The following is a 22,924-nucleotide window of genomic DNA, read 5'->3' as shown; positions in this document are numbered from 1 at the left end:
CCAAGAAGCTAGCTATAAAATGCCCAATTATGTTTAATCAAGCATCTATCCTTATCAAATTTTTAAAGAACTATTTTTCTTGCTGATATATTTTCCTTGCTTTATATGTATATAAAATGAGCTCTATCATAAGTTTGGTCTTTAATAGAAAAAAAGAGAGAAGAGGGCATGCTCAGTCCTGTCTGACTCTGCAATCCCTGCAGCCCGCCAGGCTTCTTTGTCCATGGAATTTTCCAGGTAAGAATACTGGAACAGGTTGCCACTTCCTCCTTCCGGGACTCTTCCCAACACAGGGTTGGAAGTTGTGTCTCTTGAATCTCTCGCATTGGAAGGAGGATTCTTTACCACTGCACCACCTGGGGAGAATGGGGTCTTTAATTGCAGGGGGTCTTTAATTGCATATACTTAATCTGAATAAAGGAATATGTGTCCTGGCAAATTGTGTGAATGTTATATTAAATTGAACGTCACACTGTCTTGATTTACAAAAGCCTAAGATGTCTAAGTAACTGACAGATGTCAATCAGCAGATACCATTGTTCTAGGAACTGTATATATGATATCAAAATTCTGAATAAAAATTGTTTCTTCAGTTGTGACCACATCTATTTTATTTGCTATTTTACAAAAATGAATAAAGTATACTCTATACAGTCTTTTCATAGAAGCAAGTAAGTGTGGCATATGGTGAAACCACCTCAAGCTGCTGAAGAAGCAGCAAACTGTAAAATACTTTACTGTCACAATGTAGCATTATTTTCCTGAGTACGAGATCATTCGTTGCTGTTTTCATTGTCTGCATTAAGTTCTTTCGTGAAATAATTAACGTCTTAAATAGTTCTTAGATATTAAAAACAAAACAGAAACCATTTCCCACTCCAGCAGACCCTGTGAAAGGCAAGGATAATAAACCTTGCAGTTCTTAGGTTCTTCCAGAGGGAAGAAGTGGAAAGAGGCCGAAGGTTTCAGAAGTACAAGCAAAGTCAGTGAAGCAGAGAGTAAATCCAAATATTCGGCAAATGATAAACCAGAAAAAAAGACATGCCAGCTGTTCACACTGGAAAGTTACTGAACGTTTATTTTGGTTCAAGTTTTATTTTTATATGAGGAAGGAACAATAAGTTTTCTACGGGGGTGGGGTGTCTTATTCCTTATGACATCAGTAGGGAACACGGTTTGCGATGCAGGTGGGTGTTTCCTCTGGGCGCTTCTACACTCGTCCTTCTTGCCGGCCACCGCTCCGCTGGGACCTCTGTCTTGGGGACAGAACCCCGAGACGCCTCTGCGTGGCCGAAGGGGTGTCTCTGCGCTCGCCCCCTGGGGCTCGGCCACACTGCTTACCCAACTCCCGCTTCTCAAACTGCAATTTCTGTAACAGGGCAGCTAGCGGCGCGGGTCCCCTTTCCCGCCAGCTACCCGCGAGCGGCGGCGGACGGCCGGGCTCGGGCGGCGAACAAAGGCGGCGCGGAGCGCGGGGCGCGGGGCGCGGGGCGCGCGGCCGGGGTTGGCGCGTGTCTCTCCGGCAGGAGGCAGCGGCGGCGCCGCGCCCGAGCCTGCATTCCTCAGAAGCGCCCGGAGCCCGCGGGGCGACGTCACCCCCGGCTCCGCCCCCGTCCCTCCCCGAGCAAAGTAACTCTTGACTAACACGAGCAGCCTCTGCCGAGCATGGAGAGCAGCCGCCGCGGCCGGCCGGCGACGCGGGCGACGCTGGCGCCCCAGAGGTAGTTTGGCTCCCGCCGAGCAGGAGAAAGTGCGGGCGCGCGGCTGTCCACTGCCGGCGCTCACCCCGCCAGGCCCGGCCGGCCGCTCAGCGGTGGGTTTCGCTACGAGCCTCCGGGCAGCTCTTTGCAGAGCGGCTTGAAACTTCTCCCAAAGTCGACATGGATACGGCGGCGGCGGCGCTGCCCGCTTTTGTGGCGCTCTTGCTGCTTTCCCCGTGGCCGCTCCTGGGGTCGGCCCAAGGCCAGTTCTCCGCAGGTGAGTGGCCGAGGGGCCGTCTGGAGCCCCGAAGAGTGCCCCCGACCTGGGGCTTGCCCAGGGAGGGATCGGGCTCCTCTCCAGGACCGTGGGCAGAGGTTTGGGGGGCGGGGGGAACGGGCAGAGGGAGAGCGGTCCACCGACTTTGTGCCAGGTGGGACGCGGGGCGCCCGAGTGGGCGCCGTGGCGCAGGTAACTTTCCTCGTTGCGCCCCATTGTTCCCGGCGGAGGCTCGCCCCGGGCGCAGGCGGGCCGGGCGGTGCCGGAGTGCGAGCGGCAGTGCTTTTCTTGGGAAACGCGGAGCCTCAGCGTGTCGCGCTGACTGCACCGCGCCGGGGAAGAGAGAAAGAAAAAGTAGTGAACGACTCTGGGGACGGCTACTCTGTTGCTCGTGGTGCGGGCTGGTAGCTCTCCGCCGTTAGAACATTAAAAAAAAAAAAAAAATTTTCCCCCCCTCGGGAAGCCATTGTCAGAAAGGTGGAGACTCGGAGAGACCGACTTCGGCGCGCTTTGCCAGGTGCTTTTTGTCCCGGGAATAACCTCCCCTGACTATTGTCTAACTACTTCCCCGTCCCTCCCCCAGTCCTTTTCTCGTTCTCTAGAGCGGGGCTGCTCGTTGGGCTCGCCCCGTGGGTTAGGGCACCGCGCGGAGCAGGTTCCGTGTGTGTGTTGGCAGAGCCTGTAGGATGTTTTGAAACACGAGTCTGAGGATCCACACCGAGCGGTTCTGGGCAGCGAGGTTTGGGCGCCGGGTCGGGGAAGCCTGACCCGCGGGGGTTGGGAGCCCGTTCCTCCCGCAGAGCCACCGCGAAGCTGGCGCAGCTCCTTCCCGGAGCCGGCCTGCCTGCTGGGGGCTGTGAACGACTGCCGCCCGCCGCCAAGAGAACCCCAAAGGAGGCATGCAGTGAGGTCTCGCCAGTTAGCCCTTTTGGGTTCTACTGGGTTCTAGTAAAACCACTTCGACAAGTCAGTGAAACCCCGTTTCGCCCAGTCTTGTCCTCCGTTCCCTGCCAGTTTTGTCATCCTTCCTGTCGGTGGTTTCTTTCGTTCTCTCCTCTGGGGGCTCTGAAGTTTCACCAGGTGGACGCTGGGGAGCAGGCTCCCGGGCGATCGTCTGCCTCCCGCCGGTCCAGACAACTTTTCTGGCCAGTCCACCCTGCTCAGCTTGGCTGGCGAGCGCGTCTGCTGCCTTGGTTCTCAGTGCAGATGGAGACGCAGAGGTGGCGGAGGAGAGCCGCAGAAGACGCGGGAAGCGGCAGCCGCGCTCCTGGCTGAGGCCGTGGGACGCGGAGAACGGACGAACTTTGCACTGTCGGTTTCTCTCGTTGTTGTGGCTGCCTGGCTTCCTGGAAATAAACTCAGATTGTTGGTTTCCGGAGTAATGTTTATTTCCCTTGCGTCCTCTTTCTCCTCTCCCGCCCCCTTTTAGAACTCTGTAAAAGGAGTTGGACAACAGATTCAGATGGCAGAATGCGATGTGTACTCAGGAAGATTATGAAATGCAGCGAGTACACGGCACTTATGTATACAGGTGATGTTTGCAGAGGACTACCCCTCTGTGCAATGAGTGAACCGATAGCTTAATTTTAATTCTTTCTGGAGTAAGCATTAGTGCAAGCGTCTCTGACAGGTAGTTCTGGTTAGTATTGGAAGCGTGCTTGATGGAAGACGTTGTATGTAGGCAAGTTGGAAGTGGGTATTGATTTCTGCACAGTGTTTGTCAGTGCACGCAGAGCTTACCCTTGAAAAGGCATGTAGTTTGTTAATTGAAAGTTGGAATTCTACCAGTTGCATGATGAAACTTACATGTATTCCAAATTTGCAACTGTTAATGGTTGAACAGCTGATGGATATGTTTTTATCAGTGAAGAAACTTTCCCTTTTTCTCCTTTCATATGTTATTTACCCTTTACTGACCAAATAAATATTAGATTTCCTCCAGCAGAATGTATAGATGAGCTTTTCTGATCCTTGGAGTTCAGGTATCTCTAATGAACAGTTGTGTTCTTAGACGTCCAGTTCTAAGTAATTTAAATAAGCCTGGCTTTTCTTTATTGACAAAGCAAAACATTTGACTTCATATTTAAGTAAAAGAATGTGCAATCCTAGTAAATGCAATTCTGGCAGGACTGTATCTCAAAATTTTGCCATTCAGAATTTGTCTATATGCCCAGAAAAGAATACTTTTTATTCCCAGAGTTCAGATTGTGGATCTGCCTTTCTCCATAAATTAAAAATTTGTTTTCTTAAAAAAATTTCTATTTTCTGCCTCTCCTAAGTCATTTGTTATTCCACTGTCATCAGATTTTATGGCAATCAGATTTGTTGCAAAAACATAGAGTCAGAGATTGGAAGTGTATTCTTTGTTGCATTTTTTTCTTACATTCTACTTTAAATGATGAACTTTTATTTCATTCAAGAAATTTAAATAAAAATGCTTTTAAAGTGTAAAACAAATACATGTTCAGAATTGTAAACTATCCTGTTAAATATATTTTAAAAATCACACTATTTAGGTCAGTTTACACTTTTAGATATTATCATGTGGTTCCTAATGTAGTGATAAGCTTCAAAAGCAAAATTTGAAAGACTACAGACCCTTAGATCTTTGATATATAATGTGCTCAATCTAGTCTGCTTTGTTTAGGCCACAGTTTTAGGAATGATTTCGTCATTTGTGACTTTTCCCTTAGCTTTTGGAGTTAAGGTGTAAAAATGCTATGTGGTGACCCTCTGAAAATCTAAACTTCTAGAGCTTCCTGTAAATCTCAACTTGTGTTCTTTCAATTTGATCACTCACTTAACAGCACCTAAAAATGTGTCATATCTGTGTTATATCTGGGGAAATTGAGGCATGGAAGCACAAAAATGTACTGAAGTTTATTCATTGGTTGTATAAGTGTTATCTCTTGATATCACAATATAAGAACGTTTTCTGTATTAGGACTCAGATGGCTGACAAAACCAGTCACAGATGAGGTAACTGGAGACTCAGCTTTCTCATCTGCAAAATGGGGATAATGATAGCTGTTCTGACCTTTCCACATGGTTTTTACGAGGATGGGGTAAAATAATTTATGTGAGCTGGCCCTGTACATTGTCAAGCTTCATGTAGCTATCTGGGGTGTAATCATCATATATTAAGGTAGCTAACTGCCTTGACTTCAATCTTTTCTTGCTCCCACATTCTCTCCCATAAGTTCAGGATGGTGTGTGTGTGTGTGTGTGTGTGTATTTGTGTGTTTCACTTGGCCAGTCATTCATTTTAATTGTTGTTGAACATAAACATCCCAGATTGGCCAGACCATAATTTTATCAGCACGGTGAGAGAAATTATCTTTTATTTATTTATTTTGAACTTACCTCCTGTAAATCCTTACTTGAGTTGAACCTGTAGAAGAGTCACTATTAACATTGATAGTATTCCAACTATAGAAGAAATTTATTTTTAGTCAGTTTCTTTAACCGTCTGTTTACCTATTGGCTATTCAGCCTGTTCATCTCAGTGGGAGGAAAATGCGGCTTTTTAGATGCAGTCTTATCAGTGACCTAGAGAGGGACTGTTGTCTCTCTAGTGTGATGTGAGCCTGGAAATGCAACTCCAGAGCCTGCCTTGGATATAGTCCCTGGCATGTCACACTGTAAGTGTTTACTCACTTGATCCCTTAGAAACTTGCAACTCATCTAAGCAGAGCCACTTTCTCAGTGTCTCATTCCTTGCTGTTCCATATGTGAGTTAAATTTCTCTTATACTTAATATCTGTACTGGCAAGATCCATTAGTGACAGCTTTTTAAAGGGTTGCCTGTCAGTTTTCTGGTTTTGATTGGCCAGAATCTCACGATCCCTCAATTATTAAAACCCCAAGTTCTAAACTATTAATAATATGTAACCATACATTTTGAGACTGGTTTTTCTTTCACTAGTCTCCATATATCTGATTCTGTTGATTTTTCCTAGATGGCAAGATGTCGTTTTGTGTCTGGCCAATCCAGACGGGAAGAGGCAGGTCTGGCTGCTGTTTGGGCTTTGGCATATGTGCTCCTGACAGCTCTTCTCTTTATATTCATAAATATGAATTTGAAAAATAAATCAACCCCTCTGCCACTCTACCCCTCTCCCACGCTTCTTCCCCCTCCCCTCTAGCAACAACAAAGCCCACATGCACATCTACAAAATCACAGCCTTTTTGTTTTCACCACATGTCTTTGGGTGCTGATTGTGTTCTTGAAAATGAACTATGATTCAACCATTACCCGGAGCAAACACCAGTCTTCCTGCCTGATCTCATATTTCAGGCAGTGATGGTTTACTACATGTTTTTATGGCCTTTAACAAACGTTTAATTTATGGGGTATGGCCCTATTTTGAGAAACTAGGTTGTTGCCTTCTAATGCTTCTGAAGTGCTGTGTTCTAGGTCTGCTCGAGGTGGTGATACAGACAGTGTAAGTCATGCTAACTATGGATCTGCTTCTCTGAGGCATGGAAAATGCTGTCCTCCTCTGCCTGTGCACTTCTCCTTTCCCTCCCTTGTTCTTCACCGAGGGCAGGAAGAAGAATACTGGAAGACTGAGAGCAGGAACCATCAAGGGAGTTTACAGATTGTTCTTAAAGACAAAGCAAAGAGCACTGGGATCTTGTGTGCGCGTGTTAATCTTTCATTTAATTTTCTAAAGAAGGGACAAAAAGCCCTATTTTTAAAATTTGTTTATTGGAATCAGCCTTTGCCTTTGTCCAAACACATTCATTTCTTATTCTGTGGATATGAAAACTTCCCCCTGTGTATTCCTCTCAGACTTTACCCTTTGATCATGTGTCTGTTTTGTGTCCCTTTATCAAATGGTATTTCTTTTTGCTTAAAAAGGTTGTAATTGCTTGTGAATGTTTTTTTTTTTTTTTCCCATCAAAACTCATGTTGTTTTTCATAGTTCTGAATAATGGTATTTTATCAATTCATGATATCTTAAATGAGTATTTGATATCAAAGTAAGTACATCAATCAGGCTAATTTTTATTTCAATTGAAGGTAGAAATAAGCTTGTAAATCCATGAAATAATCCTTTAATGTTGCAGAGTATTTGTGCTTGCATGTCTCTAGAAGAAAGAGAGAATTTGAGTTCCTTTTTGTAAATGGGGATAGAAAACATTTGAGTACCATACTGCCTATTTTTTTGAGATCAGTGACATATATCTGGGCTTTGGAAAACTTTAAAAGTTATGTTTGGATGTGTGATATCAATGAGAACTGTAGAGGTAGATAGTTTACAAAGTTCAAATTTCATCTTAGTGGAAATGTGTTTTTATCAAAAATGCTCTTAAACAAACATAGATTCACATGAAAAGTTTTATTAGTTCCATGAAATTCTGTTGGGAGGGGTATGTTTATTTTTCTGTAAATATTCTTATGGAGATTCTTTTGATTTGTTGTTAGTAATTTAGTAATAAAAACTTGACCTTACATAATTTAAAAAGTTCTGTGAGGTTTTGCAGATTGTTGAGCTTCTGGGAAACACTGGGCTTGGGATGTAAGAATCACATTGATCCTATTGTGGAACATTGCCATTTCCCCACTTAACTCTGGTTGAATTTTCTGGCATTCTCTTCTGTATGTTGATAATCCATCAAAATTACACGTGGCTTATCGTGTCACTTGCAGTTGTTTTAGGAGTAAATTAAGTGGTCTTGAATGAAATAATCCATGCTTCTAGTTTATATGATTGTAGACAGAGCTCTGTTAATAAAAATGATGAACAGAGCACTGCTAACTGAATCCTTTTACAGGTGTCATTCTAGGAGTTATTTTCAAAAGAACCCAGATAGAAATAAATCCAAATAAATAGTGTTTAGAATTACCGTGTGCATTTATTTTGTTGAGAAAGTTGAAAGATGTAAATATGTTCTTATGTATATATGTTCTTATGTATATATGCTCATACACACACACATATATCTTAACAATGGTAGAACATCATTGTCCAAAGGTTCAAGTGAGAAGGAAACCAAGGGTATCTACAGATGGGATCACATTCCTATACTTATATTCTAGATAGCGTATTTTTTAAAAGAGTGATTTGTTTTTATTTATTTTGTTTATGGCTGCGCTGGGTCTTTGTTACTGTGCAAGGGCTTTCTCTAGTTGTGGAGAATGGAGGCTACTCTCTAGTTGGGGTTCATGGGCTTCTCATTGCAGTGGCTTCTCTTTTTGTGGAGCACGGGAGCCCTGACTCAGAAGTGGCACGTAGGCTCAGTAGTTGCTGGCTCCTGGACTCTACAGCAAAGGCTCAATAGTTGTGGTGCCTGGGCTTAATTGCTCTGCGGCATGTGGGATCTTTTTGGAAAGTGAAGTGAAAGTGAAAGTTGCTCAGTCATGTCAGACTCTTTGCGACCTCATAGACTACAGAGTCCATGAAATTCTCTAGGCCAGAATACTGGAGTGGGTAGCCTTTCCCTTCTCCAGGGGATGTTCCCAACCCAGAGATTGAACCCAGGTCTCCCACATCGCAGGTGGATTCTTTACCAGCTGAACCACAAGGGAAGGCCAAGAGTACTGGAGTGGGTAGCCTATCCCTTCTCCAGTGGTTCCTCCTGACCCAGGAATTGAACCAGGGTCTCCCTGAATTGCAGGTGAATTCTTTACCAGCTAAGTTATGAAGGAAGCCCGGGTTCTTTCTGGACCAGAGATCAAACTGATGTCTCCTGCCTTGGTAGGTGGATTCTTTACCATTGAACGACCTGGGGAACCCTAGATTATTGAGTGTAGAGAACTATTTTGTCTATTGCATAGATGAAGAAACTGAAATGGAAAATACAGGAACTATGTAATATAGAATAGACTACCCTATGCTGCTGCTGCTGCTAAGTTGCTTCAGTTGTGTCTGACTCTGTGTGACCCCAGAGACGGCAGCCCACCAGGCTTCCCTGTCCCTGGGATTCTCCAGGCAAGAACACTGGAGTGGGTTGCCATTTCCTTCTCCAATGCATGCAAGTGAAAAGTGAAAGTGAAGTCGCTCAGTCATGTCCGACCCTCAGCGACCCCATGGACTGCAGCCTACCAGGCTCCTCTGTCCATGGGATTTTCCAGGCAAGAGTACTAGAGTGGGTTCCCATTGCTTTCTCTAAGACTGCCCTATACCATACTTTAAAGAAGAAACTAAGAAACCTAACTCCAGATTGGTGTCTATTTATATAAACTCTTGCCGATGCAGCCTGCTCCTTAACCAGCTGCTTGCAGGCCAATTCTCCAAACCCAGTCCAGAGCAGCAGCTGATGAGCTGCAAAAATTCCCCTAATCCTTGTCGGGTGGTAGGGTGATGTGGCAGCTGCTTAAGTGGCAGACTGGCCACAGCTTCTTGATATGACTCGACTTAGGTCATTTGACAAATTCAAGAGTAGAGAGAGGAAGACTTTCTAACATCCTCACTGCCCATTTAAGGAATGATGGCTGATTGCTTCATGGCCATTGGATTTGTCAGTGGCAAGATGCCCCAGAATATAGCTGCCTGAATTATGGTCCATGAACTGGCAGCAGCAGCATCACTTGGGAACTTGCGATGATCTTGTGATCACGTAACAGAGCCGACGCCAGACCTACCAATTGAGAATCTGCATTTTAACAAAGTCCCTGGTGATTTGCTTGAACAGTGAATTTTTGAGAAACCCTGCTCTAAGACAAAGAAAGCTCAGCTTGAAAAGATGTCCCACATGCCCTTCACTGTAGAATTGTAAGAGTACTGTGAAAGGATTCATTACAACTGAAATAAATTTCCCTGGAATTATATTTCTGATCAGTATTACTTAATTTATCACCCAGACACATCAAAACAACAAAACTATTCAGTTTTTTTTAAAAGAATACTCAGACAATTTTGAAAGAAATATTCCATAAGAGAATAAAAATAAGACTAAATAGGTTTCATTATGAATGTATTATATAATATTTGAGGGTAAATGTATTATCTGAGGAACCAAGCATGATATATGCCAATCATTTTTACATTGCACATTGACATGTTAATATAGAAGACAGTATTCCCTCTTTTTTTTTTTTTTTTAACAGAGACTGCAGGTTCTTGTTTTATATTTCTCTTTTTCTTCTAAGTGTAATTTAAGGATCTCTGTAATAAGGACTTCATTTATAGGATAGTCAAATTTAATGAATAGGAGTTAGGTAGAATGCATTAACTATCACTGATATTCTTTTTACTATCTTTTGTGCTCATATTTAAGAACAGAGATTCTTGTCAGTTTTCTCCAGAGAAAAATTATGATGTAATAGACAGTGTACACTATTCATGTCAAAACACAATTTTACTTGCATTTTATAGCTTGCTTTAGCATTCTTTGAGAAAATGAATTTTCCCAGAAGACCTAATTGCCTTCTTATTAATAAGCCTGTAAGTGTGTTTTGTTATCCAGTTACTATTCTAAATGTGTCTACTTTTGCTGGCTGTTTGAACAGTGAAGTCTCTGATTAAATCACGACTGCTCTATTTGTTTTTGCCATTCACAAGTGACTCAGAAAGTACTGGCATACTGACATGGTTATGGCAGAAACTAATGGAAAACAAGAGATATAAATTAATGTTAACCCATGATAGTTGGTTGTATTGTGATATTAGGAGGTGGGGTTTGGCTCAGTATATAGCAGAATTCTCTATGTGTTTGATACTGTAAGTGAAAGTTTGCTTAACCTTTATTGTTTTAAATACACAAAGTATAGTTGCTAGATTAATGAATAAACTACAAATCAGTGATTGCCACATTTATTGGACTGAGAAACTAGTGTTCTATGGAAAAGGTTTAATTGTGGATGAATCAGGGTTAGAGGAGAGCTTGATGATGGAGAGAAACTCTGACAAGTACTCGCATGCATCTTGAAGAATTTTAGTCTGAAGTCTCTGATTTGTTACCTTTTCTAGTTGTACACCAAAGTCTAGAGCTTGCTGTTCATACTTGTTCTGCTTTTATTCTTGTCAGCAAAAATTAGGTCCATTTATTCCCTCATTCACTGGAGAGGAGAGAGCAAAAAGCAGTTGCCAAAACAAAAATAGAAAAAAAGAAAAAAACAATAGGAACTTCCACCTACTGAGTGCCTGCAGCCTGCTAGGCATTATGGTCAGTATTTTACATAATTTAAAATCCTCACCGTAATCCTTTAAGATTGGAGCCATCTCTGTTTTGCAAACTTCAGCCTAGAGAGATTAAGTATTAACTTGCCTCGGGTGACAGTGTGAAGACTAGGGGAGCCAAGATTCATTATGGAACATATACACAGATGTAACAGTAAGTGGTGGAAAATGCAACCGAGACTGTTTGCAACAAAAGGGGAATTTATTGTCTCTCCTGACAGTTCAGGTGGAGCTTTACTTAGGAGTTCATATAATTCTTTTGGGATATGATCCTTCTCTGTCTACTTAATGTAGTTTTGGCGTGTTCTAGAACTTTGGTCTTAGGCTCCCTGTAGAGGTGAGGTGGCTTCAGCAGCTCCCAGATTCTGGTCCATTAGGATTGTATGAACTATGTGCTGGGCCTCTGAAGGGGCTCTGAGGGTCACTGGAATGGGCTTCAGTCAATCTTATGTCCAGCTCCTGAGGGGAAGTATGTGGATCGGCTTAGTTTACTAGGATTCTGGATTCAGCCCTAGATGCCCCAACCAGGTCATGGGAGAAGACTGTGGATCGAACCATGAGTTGTCAACAAATTGAGGAATAGGTTCTGGAAAAGCAGCCAAACTGCAGAGTGGTTGCTTGAGATAGAATTAAGTAAGCTGTGAGCAGTGAAAGTCGAGAGGGGTGCACCTGTGTGTGTATTTGTAATCCTTCTGAGCGAGGGTGAAAGGAGGTGCTGGGGAAACGACAGTCGGAGCTACCTGGTCTGGACTCCTCGGTGGTGGCATCAGGGAGCTGTGGTGGTCTAAGCCGTAGCCCCTAAGGGGAAGGGAATAGGGCAGGAAGAGGAGATAGAGGCAGTCTGTTTCTAGGTGACAAAGAGTCAGACACGACTGAGTGATTTCACTTTATATCTTCATCAGATGTAATAACTGTGACTCTTGTACGGTGAAGTAACACTTTGCCTAACAGCCTGGTTGTTTGAAGCAGAGTGCTGTATAGTCTTGACCCCTTTATCTAAACTCAAATTTAAGTACTTAGGAGGTATATGATGTGAAAGATTTAGCAGTGATCTGCTTCAGAAAGAACAGGATGCTTTGGGTTCTTTGGAGGTTTATGTACAGAAAATTTTAGTACACAGAGAACTGATTTCTGTGAGACTGTATTCCACTCTTAGCTCTGTCACTTTCTGGCTTTGAAGTTTGGAGTAATTCCTTTCAGTTTGACCTTAATTTCCTTATCACTAAAATTGGAATATTACAATAAAGTGATTTTATTAGCTTCTCTTGTTACTCAGTAGGACACTTTTAAAGGTAAAATGAATAATATATGTGAAAGTACTTTTATGATTAGAAAGTATCAAATTTTTTTGGGGGGATATAAACTTGGGTAATGACATTATTGTTGTTGAAGGCATAGAATACATGGTGAAAATGGAAATGAAAACAATAATGAATGAAAACTTTGTATATCTAAGTTATGGGTTGCCATCTAAGTTGTTTTCATATCTAAGTTTTGGGAGAAAGTGGTATGGAAAAGAAGAGTCTGTAAGGTTCTTGTGAACAATGAGAAATTTTGTAATATATCATGAAACTTAGCCACCAAATTCATTTTCACATATATGTATTTCATAAATAAATATACAAATTTTACTCTCTAATGCTCCAAAAGACATTTTTTCCCACTAGATGTGTAATAAAGATTGTGTATGTGTGCCCTCTCAGTCACTCAGAGCTGCATACTACTCTTTGTGACCCCATGGGCTGTAGTCTTCCAGGATGCTCTGTCCATGGAATTTTCCAGGCAAGAATACTGGAGTGGGTTGCCATTTCCTCCTCCAAGGTATCTTCCCAGCCCATGGATCAAACCTGTGTGTCTTGTGTCTCCTGGGTCTCTTGCATTGCAGGCAGATTCTTCACCCTGCACTATCCTTACCCTAATAAAGATTATAGTGAGTGAAGTCGCTATAAAGATTATAGTGAGTGAAGTGGGTTACCATTTCCTTCTCCAGGGGATCTTTCCAACCCAGGGATCGAACCTGGGTCTCCTGCATTGGAGGCAGACACTTTAACTTCTGAGCCACCAGGGAAGCCCAATAAAGATTATGTGATTATAAAATATTTTTACTGATAATTTTTGAACATATGTTTTAAGGACTGTTCTCTTATATAGCAAGTTTTGAGTATAGTTTTTCTTTTTGAATATTTTTTATGAAGAGAGAAAAAATATTCTTGCTCTCTGAGCTGACTGGCCTAATTGGTGAGAGCATGATTTTAAGGTTTGCATCAATGTATTTACTTAACCACTCCACAGTTCTTTGAGTGTCTACTATGTGTTTGTGCCATGGCTGAGGCTGGGTACACTGGTGGGCACAGATGTGACTATTATGACAATTAAGGAGCAGCAGTCTTTGCACAGCTCCACATTTAGCAACTTACGGGTGAAGCCATGTCTGTTTTGTGACTGACCTTACCCCTGTGGCTTGGCAAATCTCAAAGCTGAAGCCGACCTCTTACAATTTGTGGGTCCATAATGCAGTGTGTCAGCAGTCTTTCCATACCCTGGAGTGTACACACAAAAGACTAGAAAAAGCCTACTAAAGAAGAACTATGCAGAGATATTCCACAATGATAGTAATATCCCACCAAGTGGAAATTCCCAGAAGTTGAGTAATTGGAAGTGTAAACAAGTTGGGTAGAGGAGGGAGCGTGTTTATTTTTTGGAAGCTCACTTTTTTTCTTTTGGAAGCAGAGGGTTGGGAGATGTCCTCACAGAGGACAGTGTATGGAAATACGCCGGCACCAACCTCAGCATCGTGTGTAGAGGCTCTGGTTTTTGGCCACAGATTTGTATTGGCCATAACCTGCAGCTACTTATCAACGGCTCTTGGTGCCGAGTCTAATCTGCCTCTTCTCTGCTGCTTCAGTGGAGCTCTTTGTCCTGAGTAGTGGGCAGCCACTAGGTAGGGGATCTGGAGAGGGAGCCAGGAATCGGGGTGGACCTTGACCAGCACCCAAACTGCCCCCACACCTGCATCCTGGAAGCAGAGCAAATTCTATTCCTGGCTCTTGGGTCAGTCATTTTGAAGGGGAGCAACAATTTTGTCATTTCAATATACTTATTGCTCTACTAGAAAGTGGAGATTCCAAAAATATCTGTTAAACGGGGTACACAGCACTTGTAGTGAGAGAATTAAGCAGAAAAATAATTTTAGAGGTGTGTAAACTTTTTTGAAGTAAAGTCAAAATTGCCAAGTTACAAAGACCCAAGCTTCAAAAAATAGAAATTTAGGAAACTGTTTTAGTCAAGTCAGTAACATTTTATGCCCATTTCATATTTAAGCAAAGGATATTTATGGACTATATAGCATAATATTTAAGATTACCCTCTTTGGAACCTGATTGCCTGAGTGTCAATACTGGTTCTAACACTTTCTTGATGGCCCAACCACATTCCTTCAGTTTCCCCATCTGGTGGGATGATTCAAATACCTATCTTGGATGTTTCTTTTGAGGAATATTAAGTTAAAGAGCTTAACAGAGTGCCTGGCATACTTAAAAAAAAAAATTCATCTTAGCTTTTATTATTGTCATCATCATCAGTTTTTTTTTGGAGCAGATAAATGTTATTGCAGGGCCAAGCAAGAGGAATGGGTGGCTTATACCCCCAAACCCCAAACTCCCCGATGCTTTTCAGGGAGAAGTTTTTGTAGGTGTAATTTGGGTGTGTGACTTTCCTTTGATTGGCTTGTGATGAGGTCAGAGGGTGGTGTTCCAGGTATCTTGTGCTCAGCCTTAAGTTACCATCCTCCATCTTGGTTTGGGCCTTAGTTTCAGCTCTCAGGACTTAATGAAGCACAAATTCTTGATGTCTTATCGCAGAAAGAATTCAGTCAGAGACAAAGTGATAGGTAAGAAGTGATCTTATTTAGAGAGATACACACTCCATAGACAGAATGTGGTCCGTCTCAGAAGGCAAAGGGCCTGGGGAGGGAAGCACATTCCACAGAGAGAGTGTGTGGGCCAACTCAGAAGGCGAGAAGCCATCATCAGCATTAGTACTGAACTGAATTAAACAATGTTTGCAGAATATCCTCACCCGTGCTATTTTCTTTTAAAATTTCTAACTGCATTATCTTTTACTTCAAAATAAAACGAGCAGAGAGTAGATAATAGGGTGCCTAAAATAGATCAGCATGTCTGCTGATTAACAAAGACCACGGCAAGCACTCTAAAGAATATAATTCAGTGTTTATGAAAACAAGAGGAAAGATACATTGATTCCTAAGAATCAGAATCTTAGGATGAATGACAAAAACCAAAACCAAAACACTATGAAAGTGAGGGGGGAGGTGGGAGCTAGAGTGAATGTGTGAAAAGGATTCAGTTTTTGGTATAAAATACCTAAAACAATCTGTGGAAAATGCATTTAACATTTTTTAGGGAGCTTGGAAACAAACTGTGGAATAGTTCCGAAAGAGATGGGAATAGCAGATCACCATACCCTCCTGAGAAATCTGTATGCAGGTCAAAAAGCAACAGTTAGAACTAGACTTGGAAAAACAGACTGGTTCCAAATTGGGAAAGGAGTATATCAAGGCTGTATATTATCACCCTGTTTATTTAACTTACCTGCAAAGTACATCGTGCTAAATGCTGAGCTGGATGAAGCACAAGCCGGAATCAAGATTGCCGGGAGAAATATCAATAACCTCAGATATGCAGATGACACCATCCTTATGGCAGAAAGCGAAGAGGAACTAAAGAGCCTCATGATGAAAGTGAAAGAGGAGAGTGAAAAGGCTGGCTTAAAACTCAACATTCAAAAAATGAAGAATATGGCATCTGGTCCCATTACTTCACGACAAATAGATGGGGAAACAAAGGAAACAGTCACAGACTTTATTTTCCTGCAGTCACAGACTTTATTTTCCTGGGCTCCAAAATCACTGCAGATGATGACTGCTCCCACGAAATTAAAAGGAGCTTGCTCTTTGGAAGAAAAGCTATGACCAACCTAGACAGCATATTAAAAAGCTGAGATGTTCCATCCCCTTCAAAGTCCACCTAGTCAAAGCTATGGTTTTTTCAGTAGTCATGTATGAATGAGAGAGTTGGACTATAAAGAAAGCTGAGCGCCAAAGAATTGATGGTTTTGAGCTGTGGTGTTGGAGAAGACTCTTGAGAGTCCCTTGGACTCAAGGAGATTCAACCAGTCAATCCTAAAGGAATTCAGTCCTGTATATTCATTGGAAGGACTGATGCTGAAGCTGAAGTTTCTATTCTTTGGCTACCTGATGCAAAGAACTGACTCACTGGAAAAGACCCTGATGCTGGGGAAGATTGAAGTCAGGAGGAGAAGGGGACGACAGAGGACAAGATGGTTGGATGGCATCATGGACTGAATGGACATGAATTTCAGCAAGCTCCGGGAGTTGGTAATGGACAGGGAAGCCTGGCATGCTGCAGTCCATGGGGTCACAAAGAGTCAGACCTGACTGAGCGACTGAACTGACTGAGGGAACTTGGAGGAGTTGGGGAATTTGGGGGCATTGGTGAAACAGCTTAACTCCTAGAGAGATTTAATCTCAGTTAAAATATGAAAACTCTAATTTGAGAATGAGATTAAAGTGAGAATTGACCAGAAAGTTGGAGAGTGTGATCTATACCCTCAATAAGTGTCCAATCCAGTGAGACGGTGATGTCTTGTAGTAGCACTCAGATATGGAAATGAGATCATTAGAATTAAAGAGAGCTAGGGAGGCTTGTTGACTCCTAAAGAATGCTTTCTGCCTAAAGGATATAGAAAAGGAAATCTGTACTGCTTCATCTGCATTTGATGCGTGTTAAGTAAATGCACTGCTGCCACTTAGTCATTTACCTATGAATTTTAGATAACATTTTTTGTTTTCTTTTTGTTGATGTTTAGTTCTCCTTTGCCTAGGTAGTTTCAAATCTGTTTAAACCCCTAGGCTTTTTCAAGCCCTTGTCAACAGGGTTAAGGCCTTTTAGAGTCCTGTTGTACAGAGCCTGGGGCTCCTTGAAATTTTCTCAACTGTTAGCTCACTTGCAGAATTGCCCTTTGGCTAGTCAGTGCAAAGGAAAGCCTTCTAAACTTGAGCAGGGATTTCACGTCCAATTTAAGGTTTGGATCTTGTTCTCTTTCACCTTATTTTAGCTTTAATTGAAATAAACTTCCCTTTTCCATGGGTTATACCTGTGAAAATATTTGTTCTACAGTTATAATTAAACATTCTTCTCAACTCTCAGAGAAGCTGTTTGTACTGCAGGGTTGAATCTTGCAGAAGTAAGTGTTCATATAACTATAATAATAATGCAGTTTTTTTTTGCCCTGACTGGATGCTTCTACTGATATGGGTCTTTGTGATTCTGGTGGCTGCAGGTGTCTTCATAAGCTCCTCTCCGTTTACAAAATAAGTTTCTTGAGATGTTGTCATTTTGCTGCACTGTTTGATCAGGTTCATGTCTTAATAAAAGGGATCTTTAAAAAACAAGCTTTTATAGGACATTCAATCTTAAATACAGATCCATTCAAAAAAGGGGATGTGTACCTTGACTGTCATCTGCTCTAAAATCATGACCAGGTTATTTGGAAAGCAGATTGATCCTTATATTTTTCACAACAAACATATAAGGGATATTCAATCAGAAAGAGATTAATAATTGAGAATGGCAGAACTATGTATAATAGACCGTATACTTAAATATATGCAGGAACTATAAGTTTTAGCTAGTGTGGTTCCGACTGTGGCTTCCAGTCTTCTTGCATGAGGGAATTGGACAAACCCATAACCAGGTGTAGATATTTCTTGAAGAACCAGGTGCTCTGACTCTTTGCTCTTAAGGCAAAGTCTCTTGGATTCTGAGTATAGACTGTGTCCTTTCCTAGTCAATTCTTATCAGGAATGAAGATCCTAGAGTAGGCCTGGTTTTAAATATGCTGTTTAGATTGGTCATAGCTCTTCTTCCAAGGAGCAAACGTCTTTTAATTTCAGGGCTGCAGTCACCATCTGCAGTGATTTTGGAGCCCCCCAAAATAAAGTCTCTCATTGTTTCCCCATTTATTTGCCATGAAGTTATGGGACCGGATGACATGATCTTAGTTTTCTGAATGTTGAGTTTTAAGCCAATTTTTTCACTCTCCTCTTTCACTTTCATTAGGAGGCTCTTTAGTTCTTCTTCACTTTCTGCCATAAGGGTGGTGTCATTTGTATACCTGAGGTTATTGATATTTCTCCCAGCAGTCTTGATTCCAGCTTGTGCTTCATTCAGCCCAGCATTTCTCATGATGTACTCTGCATATAAGTTAAATAAGCAGGGTGACAATATACAGCCTTGACTTACTCCTTTCCCGATTTGGAACCAGTCTGTTTGCTGACCAAGGTCCATCTAGTCAAAGCTTTGGTTTTTCCAGTAATCATGTACTGATGTGAGAGTTGGCCTTTAAAGAAAGCTGAGTGCTGAAGAATTGATGGTGAGAGTTGGACTATAAAGAAAGCTGATGCTGAAGAATTGATGCTTTTGAACTGTGGTATTGGAGAAGACTCTTGAGAGTCCCTTGAACTGCAAGGAGATCCAACCAGTCCATCCTAAAGGAAATCAGTCCTGAACATTCACTGGAAGGACTGATGTTGAAGCTGAAACTCCAATACTTTGGCCACCTGATGCAAAGAACTGACTCACTGGAAAAGACCCTGATGATGGGAAAGATTGAAGGCAGGGGGAGAAGGGGACAACAGAGGATAAGATGGTTGGATGGCATCACTGACTCGATGGACATGAGTTTGAGGAAGCTCTGGGAGTTGATGATGGACAGGGAAGTCTGGCGAGCTGCAGTCCATGGGGCTGCAAAGTGTTTGACAGGACTGAGTGACTGAACTCAACTGAGTGGAGGCCTGGGAATTGCTTGGAGGGCTGTTGTTCACTTCTTAGTGAAGAAAAGTACATAGGGCAGTGCTTTGGATTTCCCACAAGTACATGCTGTTCACTGAAGTATCTATTTAAGATCTTCCCTCTTCTCTGGGCAGTTTACTCACAGCTTGGAGTCTGGACAGCAGTAGATAGAAGCACTCTACCCAACCCCATCACTCATTCATAATTACACCACAAGCTTCTGTGGTTGCCAGCACGTTTTAGAAAAGCACGTAATTTTATTGAGTGTCTCATGTTGCTTTCAAATATAGTCAAGTAAAGAGGAGGAGAGAAGCGAGTGGCAGGATGTTATTTCAGTCTTTATTTTTCCAGGTGCCGATTCCTTGAAAGCAGTGAGAAGTTTCCTTTGAGGTGGAGCCTTATAGTTGTTGACATCCTCATCTATTGTTGTTGGGATTACAGCCCTACCAAGCGTTGTCTTTTATATGAGCAGTGTCAAAAAGGATATATCTATTCTGTACATTATGGCAAGAGACTTAAACTTTAATGACAGCATGTCAAATATAATATCCTTTTGAGGTTGTTAAAATAGGAGATACCAGTCTAAATTATTAGCCCTTTACTTTCAGCAGTACCTTGTTGGGGCAGGCAGCATTTCTGTGTGCATTCCTATGTTTGACTAAGATCCCTGTTAGAGCCGGTGAGCAAGTGGCCTCTTCATTCACCAAGATGTCTATGAGCAGAACTTGTATCAATTCTTTCCTGTTAATTTGGTTAAGTTCACCAAGCATTTAGTACCTGTCCATTTTGTGTCAGTCAGTGTTTTTAACACAGAGAGCAAAAAGATGAAAAGTTGATTACTCAAGGAACTAAAGAAGTGAAAGTGAAAGTTACTGAGCCGTAAGTTACTATCCAGTCCATGGAATTCTCCAGGTCACAGTACTGGAGTGGGAGCCTTTCCCTTCTCCAGGAGATCTTCCCAACCCAGGGATCGAACCCAGGTCTCCCACACTGCAGGCGGATTCTTTACCAGTTGAGCCACCAGGGAAGCCCAAGAACACTGGAGTGGGTAGCCTGTCCCTTCCCCAGAGGATCTTCCTGATCCAGGAATTGAACCAGGGTCTCCTGCATTGCAGGTGGATTCTTTACCAGCTGAGTTACCAGGGAAGCCCTTAAGATATGATTCAGTGTAGGGGATACAGTGAGAGATGGACAAGGGGAAAGGACAGTCACTTACTCTTGGGGGGATTAGTTAGATCTTTCTGGATCAGAATGATAACCATGGCAAAATTCCCTAAAATGAGCACACAGTGCTCATGGAAGAATGAGGAAGTAGTGGTGAGGATTGTAAATGAACTCTCCCCCTGCCCCCCAAAAAGAAAAGAACCCACCAAAGTTACAGTTTTAGCATTTGCCAGTTTCCACCGTGTATATAGCTCCCACTATGGAGATCAACCCTGGGATTTCTTTGGAAGGAATGATGCTAAAGCTGAAGCTCCAGTATTTTGGACACCTGATGCAAAGAGTTGACTCATTGGAAAAGACTCTGATGCTGGGAGAGATTGGGGGCAGGAGGAGAAGGGGATGACCCAGGATGAGATGGCTGGATGGCATCATGGACTCGATGGACGTGAGTCTGAGTGAACTCCGGGAGATGGTGATGGACAGGGAGGCCTGGCATGTTGCGATTCATGGGGTCGCAAAGAGTTGGACACGACTGAGCGACTGAACTGAACTGAACTGAATGGCTGATTTCAAATACTAATATGATATTACAGGCACAGAGTTGGGAAGAGGTGCATAGTAGCATAGCCCTGAATAGTATTTGTACCATACAGATACAGGAGAAAGAAATACTCTTAAAAGATAAATATGGTATTAATAATAGTAAAGTATAGTAAAATAATTAGGAGGTGAAAAGTTTTAATACTTCTAAATATAATTTAGAACTAACACCAAAGAAAGACGTCCTTTTCATTATGGGGGACTGGAATGCAAAAGTAGGAAGTCAAGAAACACTTGGAGTGACAGGCAGATTTGGCCTTGGAATGTGGAATGAAGCAGGGCAAAGACTAATAGACTTTTGCCAAGAAAATGCACTGGTCATAGCAAACACCCTCTTCCAACAATACAAGAGAAGACTCTACACATGGACATCACCAGATTGTCAACACCGAAATCAGATTGATTATATTCTTTGCAGCCAAAGATGGAGAAGCTCTATACAGTCAACAAAAACAAGACCAGGAGCTGACTGTGGCTCAGATCATGAACTCCTTATTGCCAAATTCAGACTTAAATTGAAGAAAGTAGGGAAAACCGCTAGACCATTCAGGTATGACCTAAATCAAATCCCTTATGATTATACAGTGGAAGTGAGAAACAGATTTAAGGGACTAGATCTGATAGAGTTCCTGATGAACTATGGACGGAGGTTTGTGACATTGTACAGGAGACAGGGATCAAGACCATCCCCATGGAAAAGAAATGCAAAAAGGCAAAATGGCTGTCTGGGAAGGCCTTACAAATAGCTGTGAAAAGAAGAGAAGCGAAAAGCAAAAGGAGAAAAGGAAAGATATAAGCCTCTGAATGCAGAGTTCCAAAGAATAGCAAGAAGAGATAATAAAGCCTTCCTCAGCGATTAATGCAAACAAGTAGAGGAAGACAACAGAATGGGAAAGACTAGATATCTCTTCAAGAAAATTAGAGATACCAAAGGAACATTTCATGCAAAGATGGGCTTGATAAAGGACAGAAATGGTATGGACCTAATAGAAGCAGAAGATATTAAGAAGACTTGGGAAGAATACACAGAAGAACTGTACAAAAAAGATCTTCACGACCCAGATAATCATGATGGTGTGATCACTCACCTAGAGCCAGACATCTGGAATGTGAACTCAAGTGGGCCTTAGGGAGCATCACTATGAACAAAGCTAGTGCAGGTGATGGCATTCCAGTTGAGCTATTTCAAATCCTGAAAGATGATGCTGTGAAAGTGCTGCACTCAATATGCCAGCAAATTAGGAAAACTCAGCAGTGGCCACAGGACTGGAAAAGCTCAGTTTTCATTCCAATCCCAAAGAAAGGCAATGCCAAAGAATGCTCAAACTACCACACAATTGCACTCATCTCACACACTACTAAAGTAATGCTCAAAATTCTCCAAGCAAGGCTTCAATAGAACATGAACTGAGAACTTCCAGATGTTCAAGCTGGTTTTAGAAAAGGCAGAGGAACCAGAGATCAAATTGGCAACATCCACTGGATCATCGAAAAAGCAAGAGAGTTCCAGAAAAACATCTATTTCTGCTTTATTGACTATGCCAAAGCCTTTGACTGTGTGGAACACAATCAACTGGAAAATTCTGAGAAAGATGGGAATAGCAGACCACCTGACCTGCCTCTTGAGAAATCTGTATGCAGGTCAGGGAGCAACAGTTAGAACTGGACATGGACCAATAGACTGGTTCCAAATAGGGAAAGGAGTACGTCAATATTGTTACCCTGCTTATTTAACTTCTATGCAGAGTACATCATGAGAAACGTTGGGCTGGAAGAAGCACAAGCTGGAATCAAGGTTGCTGGGAGAAATATCAATAACCTCAGATAAGCAGATGACACCACCCTTATGGCAGAAAGTGAAGAGGAACTAAAAAGCCTCTTGATGAAAGTGAAAGAGGAGAGTGAAAAAGTTGGCTTAAAGCTCAACATTCAGAAAACGAAGATCATGGCATCTGGTCCCATCACTTCATGGGAAATAGATGGGGAAACAGTGGAAACAGTGTCAGACTTTATTTTGGGGGACTCCAAAATCACTGCAGATGGTGACTGCAGCCATGAAATTAAAAGACGCTTACTCCTTGGAAGGAAAGGTATGACCAACCTAGATAGCATATTAATAAGGAGAGACATTACTTTGCCAACAAAGGTCGGTCTAGTCAAGGC

The 22,924-nt window shown here is 42.3% G+C and overlaps 1 protein-coding gene across 5 annotated transcripts in view; it reads left to right on the top strand.

Moving 5' to 3' along the window:
* Nucleotides 1-1,620: 1,620 nt before the first annotated feature.
* PTPRK (protein tyrosine phosphatase receptor type K) overlaps nucleotides 1,621-22,924 on the top strand; it is a 598,135-nt gene continuing 576,831 nt past the window's right edge. For all 5 annotated transcript variants that reach the window (XM_040238871.1, XM_040238869.1, XM_040238870.1 and 2 more), the window contains exon 1: nucleotides 1,621-1,977. In XM_040238871.1, the coding sequence (XP_040094805.1) occupies nucleotides 1,881-1,977 (97 nt within the window). In that variant the 5' untranslated portion in view covers nucleotides 1,621-1,880. The remainder of the gene's footprint in view (nucleotides 1,978-22,924) is intronic.

The sequence above is a fragment of the Oryx dammah genome, unplaced genomic scaffold (assembly GCF_014754425.2).
Source record: "Oryx dammah isolate SB20612 unplaced genomic scaffold, SCBI_Odam_1.1 HiC_scaffold_4, whole genome shotgun sequence".
Taxonomy (NCBI): domain Eukaryota; kingdom Metazoa; phylum Chordata; class Mammalia; order Artiodactyla; family Bovidae; genus Oryx; species Oryx dammah.
The sequence above is the reverse complement of the archived record's forward strand: the minus strand, read 5'-3'. Positions and strand labels throughout refer to the sequence as shown.